Raw genomic sequence first — 13,209 nt, 5'->3', positions numbered from 1 at the left:
GGTGTTTTCTATGTAATATAAGATGTTTAATTTCAAAAGACTAAAGAAATACTAATGACATCATGCCTCAAAGTTGTGATAACAAAGTCTGTTTCTAGAAAACATAGTCCATAATGAAAAACCACCAATACAAACTGTATCAAAAGTAGAAATATTGTAGAATTTGTTTTTGTTCAACTCATAAAATATGACTTAGAAATATTTTAGTATTATTTTCTTTGAGATTTCTACTTGGTTATTATGCCATTGTTTTGGTTAATTTGTGCCACATATGCTCCTTCAGACACTCTTCTGTCTTTAACTTCTTTGCTGGTTGGGACTGTCCTATACATTAGCATGTTTCACAGCCATGTTAACAAGTTTAGGTCCCTCTGAGAACCATCAGCATCTTACTTCTTACACAAAGTTGCAACAAAGAAATTTGAGAAACAAAACTTATCGCTCCTTAAGAACTAATTGTTCTGTTTTTACTTTCTTTGCTCCACATTCTGAGGTCTTCTTTTCTTTTATTTTAGAAGAAAAGCACACTTGTTACATAGAGACATTCAGTGGTAATTTTTCTTGCTATCTTAGCACAATTAAAATATCTCAATTGTATGTGGTTTAATGGCTGCATTTTCCAAATGTTTGTATCATTGCCCTTAATAGTAATTCTTGCAACTAACATGTTCTGACACTCAGTTAATTTACCATCTTTCCTCTCAGTGAGCAGCAAAGGACATTTGAGATTCTATTAGAGGTTGTGTGATAGATTGATTTTGTATTAAAATAAATTCAAATATAGTTCTTTTCACTATACCCAAGCTCATAGGCAATCACAACATAAGCATATAATTTACAACATAGTTACTGTATTAAAAATCAAGAAAATATCTTTTGGAAACAGGCATTCCTGAGATAAACTATGGTTTAATTCTTCTCTAATAAGATTTAATGACCTTAGACCAGTTAACTTATTTTACCTTATTTCATTATGTACAAACAAAGGTAAGGTTACCTTCTGAATTTTTGCTTAATACTAAAGCATTAAGAGTACAAATGGGACACTTACTATTGACCACTTGGAAGTGTTATTTATTACAATTCTTAGGCAATAATTTGATGTACATTAAAAATATTTAAAAATTGACATTAAATTTTAAATATCTCTATTTAAAGCTCATTTCCTCAATTTCCACCTTATTTGTGTATACACCTTAGACAAGCTAGAAAAAAAAGTATGGCATTATTTTTCTTTTTATTTTCTACAAATTGTACAGTCTGAGCACTACACTTTAAATAATTATCATGAAGAGTTCATTTTGCAGTTGCTGGATGCATATTGCTAATCAAGTAGGCATGGGTGATAGAATTACAATTAAATTAGAAACAGTTTTACTGAAATTGGGTCCTATGGCAAAAGCATTAGCTCATTGAGTTTATAATATCTTCCCTACAAGTAAAGATAGACTTTTATCTTTTATTTCCTACCCTTTTTCTCCCCTATATGTGTGTGTGTATGTGTGTATGTGTAGAGTGTGTGTGTTTGTAAGAATTCTATAACTTTAAAGTAGCATGGAAATAAAAGTAAATCCTGTAAGAAATTTTATAAAAAAATTAAACTATTATTTTAGTCACTTAAAATGCTTACCTTTCACTATGCCATGAAGTTTCAGTTTCCTATAGCAGTACAGAGAAGATATCAGGATTGGTGCACTGTTTTAATTATAGATTTTTATCAGTGAAAGAGACTGCAAGTTTATTTAATTCGAACATTTTATAAGCAAATAAATTGAGGTAGAGAAAAGACAGATAACTACTCCAAATGTGTTAGCCAATAGTTAGTGTCAACATTAAGTTATGATTACTAACCATTGGGTATAATAATCTGCTCTGTTTGTTACATATATCTGATAAAATTCAACAGGAGAATCTTCAAATCTTTTAGCAGACTGTGATGGTTTGTATATGCTTGGCCCAGGGAGATGCTCTATTAGGAGATGTAGCCCTGTTGGAGTAGGTGTGGCCTTCTTGGATTAAGAATGTCATTGTGGACAAGAAGTTTTAGATTCTCCCTCATTCTAGGTCCCTGGAAGCCAATATTCCTCAAGTGGCCTTCAGATCGAAAAGTAGAATACTCAGTTTCTCCTGCACCATGCCTGCCTGGATGCTGCCATGTTTCTGCCTTGAGGATGATGGACTGAACCTCTGAACCGGTAAGCTAGCCCCAATTCAATGTTTTCCTTATAAGAGCTGTCTTGGTCATGGTGTCTGATCATAGCTGCAAAACCCTAACTAAAACATAGTCTCAACTCTTTTTAGTGGGCTGAAGAATTAAAAAAAAAAAAAAAAAAAAAAAAACTAGAAAAACTAGGGAATGGTAATGTATACATTTTTAGGAATTATTATGTCATAAACAATTCTGGGGAAAATAATATTGATTATAATTAAATAGATGAGAAGTCTTTTTCAATCGAACCCAATAATTTTAAAGCAAGAATAGAACTATGGTTGCCATACACCGTATTTTTAGAGAATATAAAGAATCATGTCATAATGAAAATTTATTTAAAATATAAGATTTAAAATTTTCCATATAATCTTGGCAGTAATTTTTTAAAACATATCATGTACAACATTGGAAGCTCAGCAATTGTTTTAAAAGATTGGTCATCATCAATCTGCCAGTGTAATCCTAATACTGTCTGTATATTAAATAGTGCATATCTTTAACATATCCAGAGTTTTTTTTTTTTTTGGCCTTGGAGGAACTTTAATATAAATATTAATAAAACACAGTAAGTTTTTTTTATATCTTCTAGGCCTACTTTTCTTGATAAAGTTTTTTTTTTTTTTTTTTTTTTTTTTACTTTACTGTTCCTGTGTCAGGGATACAAGTTAATTCTGCGATACACTGGTTTTCTTTTTCTTCCTATTTCCTAGTCTCTAAAGTACACATTTTGTCCTTTCTCTGAAAATTCCTTTCAGAGGACATTTTATATTCTGGTACCTAGAGGTAAAAAGATAAAGAGTCAAAGTAGGCAGAGATGAACTGATGACTACTATTAAGGCGTTTTCAGTGAGCGTGGCAGTTTTGCAAACCCACTCTAAAAATTCCTAAGACACAGGGCTGCTCCCAGTAAATTGATGGACATTTCATTCCATTTCCTCTTATTTTATGTTTAGTTTAGTGAATCTATTATAATCTGTCTAAAAATGATACATATTATCTTTATTCATAAAGTTCGATCAATTTATATATATATATATATATATATATATATATATATATATATATATATATATATATGTTTCAAGCCATATGATTATTTTCTCATATGTTATTTACTAGCGTCAAACTTTCTGACAATTTCATGGCCTTATAATTTTTCTTACTCTAGCCACAGCTGCTAATAAAAATTGAATGTGGCTCAAAATGAGTAAAAGGTTGGAATAAAGCTTCTTTATGTCTACATATTTCTTTTAATTTTTCTTTCTTCCTTTCTTCCTTCCTTCTTTTTTTTGCTTTCAAACATTCTTTTTTCTGGTTCTAAAACATACTTGTTTTATTAGATATATTTTATTTATGTTTTATTTTTTTAACAACATAATTTTAAAAAACAAAGATAAATGAACAAACTTTAAGCATTTTTGCATAAAACTATATGAATACATTTCTGTCAGTACTTGGCTTTTTTTTCAAAGGTTTGATACTGTGCATTAAGGTCTTACTAGTTAAAATGAGCAAAAAGTACATGTAAAATAGGATGTAACTCGGAATTAGTCAAAGTTATCTTGGTGTGTAAGGATTGAGCATAATGGTTTTTGTTTTCTTAAACTTCACAGTCTGTGACTTATTTATGGAGTGTTCAGAGCTTTCTGGTGTTAGTAACCCATTATCAGTGACTGCATATAATGTATGATCTTTTGTGACTGGGCTATCTCACTCAGGATGATATTCACTAGACACAACCATTTTCTTAAAAATTTCATTAAGTCATTGTTTCTGATAGCTGAGTAGTACTCCATTGTGTAAATGCACCACAATTTTTGTATCCATTCATCTACTGAAGGACATCTGGGTTCCTTCTAGCTTCTGGCTATTATAAATAGAACTGCTATGAACAATGTGGTGCTTAAGTATTTGCTGTATATTGGAGTGTCTCTGGAGTAAATGCCCAGAAGTGAATAGCTGGATCTTCAGGTAGTACTATGTCCAATTTTCTGAGGAATCACCAGACTGATTTCCAGAGTGGTTGTATCAGTTTACAACCCCACCAACAGTGGAGAAGTGTTCCTCTTTCTCCACAACTTCGCCAGCATCTGCTGTCATCTGAGTTTTGGATCTTGGCCAATCTGACTTGTGTGAGGTGGAATCTCAGGGTTGTTTTGATTTGCATTTCCCTGATGGCTAAGGATTTCTAGTACTTCCTTAGATGTTTTTCAGCCATTTGATATTCCTCAATTGAGAACCCATTTTTAATAGGGTTGTTTTATTCTCTGGTGTCTAGCTTTTTGAGGTTTTTGTATACCTTGGATATTAGGCCTCTATCTAATGTAAGGTTGGTAAAGATCTTTTCCAAATCTGTTGGCTGCCGTTTTGTTTTCTTGACAGTTTCCTTAGCCTTACAGAAACTTTGCAATCACATTAGGTCCCACTTGTCAATCTTTGACCTTAGAGCAGTAGCCATTGGTGTTCTGTTCAGGAAATTTTCTCCTGTCCCTACATGTTCTAAGGTTTTCCCTAATTTCTCATCTAATACTTTCAGTGTACCTAGTTTAATGTGGAGATCTTTGATCCACTTACACTTGAGCTTTGTCCAAGGAGATAAGAAAGGGTCTGTTTTCATTCTTCTGCATGCTGAGTGCCAGTTGGACCAACACCATTTGTTGAATAGGCTGTCCTTTTTCCATTGAATGTTTACAGCACCTTTATCAAAAAACTGGTGACCATATATGTGAGGGCTCATTTCTGGATCTTCTATTCTATTCCATTGATCCATATGCCTATTTCTGTACCAGTTCCATGCAGTTTTTAGCACAATGGCCTTGTAATATAGCTTGAGGTCAGGTATAGTGATTCCTGCAGATATTTTCTTGTTGAGGATGGATTTTGCTATTCTAGGTCTTTTGTTATTCCAGATGAAATTGCACATTGCTCTTTCCAGCTCAATGAACAATTGGGTTGGAATTTTGACGGGGATTGCACTGAATCCGTAGATTACTTTTGGTAAGATGGCCATTTTAAAAATGTTGATCCTTCCAATCCATGAGCATAAGGGATCTTTCCATTTTCTGAGATCTACCTCAATTTCCTTTTTAGAAGTTTGAAGTTCTTTTCATACAGGTCCTTCACTTGCTTAGTTAGAGTCACACCTAGGTATTTCATAGTTTTTGTGATTATTGTGAAGGGTATCTTTCCCCTAATTTCTTTTCCCAGGTTTGTCCTTTGAATATAAGAAGGCTATTCATTTGTTTGAGTTAATTTTATATCCAGCCAGTTTGCTGAACTTGTTTATCAGCTGTAGGAGTTCTCTGGTGGAATTTGTAGGGTGGCTTAAGTACACTATCATGTCATCTGCAAATAGTGATGTTTTTTCTTCTTCCTTTCCAATTTGTATCCCTTTGATTTGCTTTTGCTGTCTAAATGCTCTAGCCAAGACTTCCAGTTCTATGTTGAATAGGTAGGGGGAAAGTGGGCAGCCTTGTAAAGTCCCTGATTTTTTATTTATATTTTAAATATTATCCCCTTTCCCAGTTTTTCTCCATAGACCTCCTATCCTATTGGCCATCCAGGGACTGTCCACATATTTCTAAAAGATAATTTTTGGAGAAAATAAAATATTGTTAACAAAATATGTTTGGGAAATGTAATAGTTTCATTTTCTATTAAAATAACAGTTTATTAGGTACCCCCTAAATCCTGACAGTCAAGAGTCTTGATAAAATAAATTGCTTAAATCTAAATTTTCCAGAGAAGGGTTTTAATTGAAATGCTCTGGCATTTTCATTAATATTTACCATTATGCTTTGTTCATGTTTGCTCATCCACTACCTTCTCCATCTCCCCTTTCTTTTTACCTGCCAGTTACAGCTTGTCACTTCCATCTCATCAAATAGTCCTTCTTATTTGAATCAAAGATTAAGAGCTGAATCTAAATTTTCTATATAAGAGAACACATGTAATATATTCTTTATCCTTTTTATCCTAACTTCAACACATTTCTGTATTATGTCTCTCATATACTCCAAACACTATGATTCTACTTTCATGTTACATGTAAATCATTTTCATATTGTCATAGATGTATGTACTTAAATTTATATATCAAACACAAGAGAAAATGTCTAAAACTGACTTTCTTTTTTTTCTCTTACTACTTTACTTAAAAAAGAGGGATACATATACAGATTTTTAAAAGCATTTTGAAACTGACTTTCTGAGCCCTGATAATTTTATTCATCATGGTAATCTTAAGATCTAACCATTTCCTGCCAAATTGACAATATTTTCTTTTAAAGCTGAATAAGGATCTATTTCTTTGACAAGATGATTTAGATTATTTTAACTATGTACCAAAGAATGGTATGTATGACACTTCTATTTTCAGTTTTCAGAAGAACCTTTTAACTGGTTTGCATGTGGCTGTAGAATTTACATGCGTATGTACTGGATTTAATGATTCCTTTTTTCATTTGTCATTGATAACATTTGTTATCATTTGTTATCTTGATGATAGCCATTATAACTGAGAGATAGAATCTCATTGTAGTTTTAACAGCTAAGTGTATTGAACACATTTTCCATATATTAACTAGTGTTTGTATTTCTCTTCCAAGGACCTGTCTATGTAATTCATTTTTCTATTTATTTATTGGATGATTTGTTTTCATTAGCACTTGATTTTTCTTCCAATCAATTTTACGTAGACTACACATTTTAAATAATTTGAATATATATAATAGTACTGAGAGTGTTCGTATCAACATAACAGTCTATTTATTCTAAACCTAACACCTCTTATAGACATTATATGTTCATGAAGTACAGGAAATTACTATACTATTGCTATGAATAAATTTCTTAGATTAAATGTCTCCAGTTTACCATCAATTTTTTTTTGTTTTGTATTTTTTTTTTTGTTTTTATACTACTGGATGTATCTCAGATCTGAACACTTCCTTAATTTGACATTTGTGAGAGTTTTTCAGGCTTTATTTAATTTTTATAACTCTGTCAGTTTTGAAGAATAATTATTGAGCATTTGTAGAATGTCCTTTAAATTGAGTAAGTCTGAAGTAATTTCTCATGATTAGATGAAGGTTATAGGATTTTGAAAGAAATATAGCAGAGGTGAAGTGCCCTTCTCATCACATCTTTTTAGAGACATGGCTGCCTGTTATCACCATGACACATTATTAGTAAATTTAACCTTGGTCACTTGGTTAAGTGGTGTTATTAAAACTTTATCCATTATAAAATTACATTGTATATTTTTAAATTGAGTTACTAAATCCAGAAAACCCTCAACAGCTATTTTCCTTTTGGATATAATTTTTATTGATATTCTGTATGAAGAGTAGTGTTTCTGGTATATTGTGCTGGGTTAATATAAAGTATCTAACATTTTTAGTTGGTCACTTAATCAGATATACATTTACCAAATAAAAAACTATTCAAGTTTTTCATGAATGGAAGTAGGAGTTTTGAGACATTCTCCTTTATCACCTGGTTCATTAATTATTTCAAAGGAAATTTGTTCAGTGAAATGTGATTTTACTTGTCAAAAGATTTATTATGTCATTCTGTTTTTCAATTATTAAGATGTCAGGTTTTTATTAATTAAGTTATTTATTTATTTATATTCCAATCACAGCTTGCCTTCTCTCTTCTCATTCATGTCCCTTCTTCTAACCTGCCCTGTCTTCTCCTCAGAAAAGGAGAGACTTCCCAAGGATATCAACCACCCTTAACATATCAAATTACATAATCACATCTCCTATTGAAGCTAGTAGAGCCAGCTCAGTTAGGGAAAAGTGATCCAAAGGCAGGCAATACAGTCAGACAGCCCTTACTCCTACTTTAGGATTCCCATGTGAAGACCCAGATGAACAACTGTTACATGGGTACAGAGGACCTAGTTTCACCCATTCGTGTTCTCTGGTTGACAGTCCAGTCCCTATGAGCACTCAAAGGCCCATATTAGTTGATTTTGTAGGTTTTCTTATGGTTTACTGGAGAATTTACTAAGCACTGCCCACTGTTTGGATATGGGTCTATACATCAGTTTCTACCAGATGCTAGGTGAAGCCTCTCTGATGACATTTATGTTAGGTGCCCCTCAGGTATGGCAGAATATCATTAATAATGTCAGTAATGTCATATAATTCTACAATCTAAGACAAATCAGATGTATCATATTTTATTTGTCAGAGAAGCCATAAAGCTGAAGTCCTTGTTTCTTTCTGGACATTGTCAAGTCCAAGATGATTCAGAAAAATCACCGAGTATAAATCATAAACTATGTCTTGGACAAGACTCTCACTGCTATAGTATGAAGTCCTTTGCTTCTCTTGTTTACTGGGGTGATATAGAAAAATAAAAGTTCTGAAGGTAAAATAAATTCTTTAGGGAGATGCCATTGTAAAATCAAACTATAGAATAAAACTGAGACAAATTTCTCTTTTAGGATTACTTTTTAATTACTATGGCTGCAGTTATTAGTTAGAAAAACACAGTAGAACAAATTATTTGCTGCAGATATCTTTAAAATACATATATGTGTTGTGTTTGAAATGGTATATGTATGTGTATGTGTATATGTATGTGTGTATGTATTTGCTTATGTATATGTGTATGTGTATATGTATATGTACGTATGGCTTCCTACAGCTTATGGCTTGACACTTATCCATATGATCTTGAAAACAATGGACACAAAAATAATGCTAATTGTTTGCTAAATGGATTATTTTGGATCACTTGGCTAAGAGGACTTGCAGGCTAATAGGAGATAGAGTTTACCCATCTGGTAATGTGTGACTATACCTAGTCACAAAGTTGAGCAAAAGGTAATGCAATGGAAGACAAAAGTATTTTTAAAATTATTTTCAGTTTACAGCTTAGAATTTCCTGTAACCTTTCAAATACTACTACCTGAATGAAATATAGTCAGTATATTTTATCAAATTCCACAAAATTTGTCTGTATAATAAATAGTTAATTCTTGCTCCCTAAAATATTTTAACTGTGAAAATATCTGTAAAATCATCTTAACAGTATTTCATTTAATAAATCTGTGTTTATGTGAGGCAAATATTACTTGTGAAATTTTTATTAGTTTTTTGAAAAGCTTGTGCAGTATATTTTAATCATACTCACCCTTCCCCTGACTACTCTCATATGCAACCCACTTCTCTACGCACACAACATTCACTCTTTAAAAAAGATTCCAATTCATCTTTGACTGAAGTGCAGCCAATCCACCAAAAATTATTCCTAAACAAATCTGACTCTCCCTCTTCCAGCAGCTATCAATTGCCAATAGCTCCTCAGTTATTGTTGGGATTTCATTCTCATCACTGCTCTCCATACTATGATATTCTTTTCTGACTTGAGTTCACATAGGTCTTATGCATGCTGTCTTAACCATTGTGAATTCATATATCGACATTCCCTGCTGTGTCTAGAAAAATCTGTGTCCTTGTAGTAATCTAATGTATCTGGCTCTTATATTTTTACTGTCTCTGAGTATTTGTTCATGTTCTATGACTCAAGAATGTGATGACCTCAGCAGGAGTGTGATAAAAATGTCAAATTTAAGACTGTTAACCATCTATCCTCTTTTCTAGATATTTCACCATATTTTACATGTGATGACGCTTAATCCATTTGGAATTGACTTCTGTACAGAGTATAGCTTCATTCTTCTTCACATTGCCAGAGAGTTTGAGCCACACCATCTGTTAAAGATGTTGTCATTTCTTCAGTGTACATTTTTGGCCACTTTATCAAAATAAGGTGGTTTTAGTAATGAAATTCTTACCTGAATTTATTATTGTAATATTTATGACAATTTAAAGTCGCAGAACAAAGGGAAACTGATTGCCAGCTAGTCTGCTTCCCTGAAGACACCATAGTCTAAAGGTATCCCAGAAGTTCCTCTGTACACAGGCAACTTGTAAAGGACCCTCCCTAAGGCTCACACCTGCCAAACACCCACTCACCAAATTCCAGTCCACTTGCAAATGGCACCTTCCACCTGAGCAAATTGCCAGCTAGTTTTTCTCCTCTGAGGACACCACAGCTTGAAGGTATCCCAGGAATTCTTCTGCACATAGGGAAACTGATAAAATGGAACCACAATCTGAAAACCTCCCAGGGGCTCTGCTGCACACAGAGCAAGAGACCCAACAGTTTGAAAGCCTTCCTGAGTCCTGATATACACAGAAAAAAAAAATCCCCAAATTTTGAGGACCTCCCCAGAGAACAGCTACACACAGTCCTACAGCTTTGACTGCTCCTCTGAAGATGCAACAGTCTGAGGGCCTCCCAGAAGATCTGTTGCAACCAGGATAATAAATCAGCAGCTTCTCTGCACCTCTAAAGACCTCACAGTCTGACTGCATCCCAGAAGACCTACCAGAATAGCCACTGCATCCAAGGCAACAAGTCACCAGTGTACATGCCCCTCTAAAGACCCCAAAGTCGGAAGGCAGAAGAGGAATTCGTTGCAGCCAGGACCACAGGCCTACAAGGAGACCTGAAACAACCCAGGGAATAAAGACACAGGATCCAAATAGACACACCCTGACCAGCAAACACCAGGGATAAACAGATGGTAAGAGTCAAGCACAAGACCATAAGCAACAGAAACCAGTATATTTTGGTACCATCAGAACCCAATTCTCCCACCACAGCAACTCAAAATGCTAACAGTGCCCCTATGGTTTGCCACCTCGAATGATCTTAACTCCAGAATAATCTCCTGAGACCCAATGACCAATATCAGACTATCTCAACCCACCAGCTCCCAACAATAACACAGGGACGTTTTGGTATTTACAGATGCTTAGGCCTTATAGCTTAGGCCTGTTCCCAACTAGCTCCTATAACTTAAGTAACCCATTTATTTTGGTCCATGTCTGTCACGTGGCCTGTGACCTCTCATTCAGTCCCTGAAAGTCAGACTTCCTTTGTGTCTGGGTGGCAAGTTCCCTGCACAAATTCTTACCATAGTTCCTATCTCTGCCCTGATGTCCTGCCTTTCCTTCCTCACCTATAGGCGGCCAGTGCTTTATGAAACCAATCAGAAGGTGGTGGTGAATGTTTACCAACTGTGCCGACTCTGCTGACAACGTAGGATAACAATACCAAAGTCCCAACAGTACACAGCACTCTGCAGTACAGAAATCAACACACACAGACAACCTTTACGTGATGCTCAAGATTATTATCCTAAAATATCATGGAACACTATAGAACATGAGTTAAACTCAGAAGCTGCTCTCCAGAACTGCTTTTTTTTTTTTTTTTTTTTTTTTGAAGATTAATGTAACATTATTTTTAGAGGAAGTGTATGAAGATAAAGTAGAATATCCTACACATAGGGGAAACATTCGAATTAAGATACTTTAAAAGCTATTGAAGATGTTTATTTAATACCAGAAATGTGGTCAGCTATCATAAAGTATTTCTCTTCATCACAAAAAGTAAGGATTTAAACAGTCCAAAGAGAAAAAAAAATCTAAAAGATTTTCTTGACCTGGAAACTACTTCTTCTTAAACGGGTCTTCAAAATCTTGAGTAGAATTATCGTACTCAGTAATGAAATGCTTGAGTTCTTCAACACAGCGCTCATGTATTTCATGTAAGTTCTGCCTCAGTGCAAACTGGATAGACTTTTCTAACGAGGGATCTTTCTCAACCAGCATTCTCACCACCATCCCGAAAGTCTCACAGTCTTGTCGGTAAACCTGCTCGATCTCTTTGGTTTTGGAGGCGATGGCTTTAGAGCGGCTGCTAAGCTGGCTGTCTTCACACACTTCTCTGCCATCTGTGGTGTTTGACTCGGGTTCCTCTGTCTGGTCAATAAGTAAGGGTGCCGTGGATCCCTCCTCAAACTCAGAAATTTCAGCCACGTTATTTTCGTCTGCCTTCTCTAGGCTTTCGGTAGCCCACTTGCTTTCAGCCTCAGGAAGTTCCTTCTCAGTTAGCCTGCTGGGTTTGTCTAACACCTTGGGTGAAGAAACTGCTGACGAACTTGATGGTGAAGCATCTCTTGAAGTTTTCAAAGATTGGATGGATCTCTCTTTACTTCTGTGCTGAGACTGATGAAAGGAGTTTGCCCTGCTCCGATCTGGTGAATACCTTCTGCGGCTGACACTGGAGCCTGATCCGCCCACACCGGAGTCCTTCCGGCCTACCGGTGGTTTTCTGAAGAAAGGAGCTTCCCTTTTATGGCGAGAACGATCTCTTGAGTAATGGGAAAAGTAGAAACTTTTTCTTCTAAAGCCATCTCTCATGCCCCTGTAGTAAGGCTGCCGGCTTGTGGAATGATCGTCTCTTGTCCAACTGTAGCCTAATTCATCTCCTCTGTGAGATGGGCCACTTCTTCGATCATGAGAAAAACTGCGGCCCTTGTCACATACTCGGAAGTCAACACGACTGTTATAGAATCTGTAGCCTGCTTCATCAGGTCTGGGTAGCAGAGGCGGTCTCTTGTCTAGGAGAGGTGGTCTCTTTGGCACAACATTAACTACACTGTGGTAGCCATCACTGGGATGGCTCCTGGGAGGCATCCATCCTCTCGGAAGTCGTTTGTAGTCATACCGACCCACAGACCACATTTCATCTCTTGTGGGAGTCACTGAGTTTCACTGCTGCGCCACCGCCACCGCCGCGGCCGCCGCTGCCGCTCGTGAAACCCGCCACGCCATGTCCGCTCGCCACAATGGCACTTCCGGCATGCTCTGTGACGTCGCCGGTTTCGAGGACACTAAGGAAAAAGCGCTGCACCGCGCTGCTGTCGCAGACGCTCTTGCGCAGAAGCTCTTGCGTGCCCCGGAAGGTAGCTCAAGGGTGGTCGTTAATAACAACAAAAAGAACAGAAAACCCATGTACATATGGAAGCTGAACAACTCTTTCCACATTGATAATTTGGTCATGGAAGAAAAAACGAACAAAATTAAAGACTTCCTGGAATTCGATGAAAATGATGACACAGCATA

At 35.5% G+C, this 13,209-nt stretch overlaps 1 protein-coding gene across 1 annotated transcript; it reads right to left on the bottom strand.

Annotated features, from left to right (window-relative positions):
• Positions 1-11,751: 11,751 nt before the first annotated feature.
• Positions 11,752-12,828, bottom strand: LOC308414855 (periphilin-1-like; the record flags this gene model as incomplete). Its single annotated transcript, XM_080910057.1, has 1 exon — positions 11,752-12,828. One exon carries the CDS (start codon positions 12,826-12,828, stop codon positions 11,752-11,754), a length of 1,077 nt encoding a protein of 358 aa, XP_080766183.1.
• Positions 12,829-13,209: the final 381 nt, after the last annotated feature.

The sequence above is a fragment of the Micromys minutus genome, assembly GCF_963924665.1.
Source record: "Micromys minutus genome assembly, chromosome: X".
NCBI lineage: Eukaryota > Metazoa > Chordata > Mammalia > Rodentia > Muridae > Micromys > Micromys minutus.
Note: the sequence above shows the minus strand (reverse complement) of the source record. Positions and strands in the feature narration are given on the sequence as shown.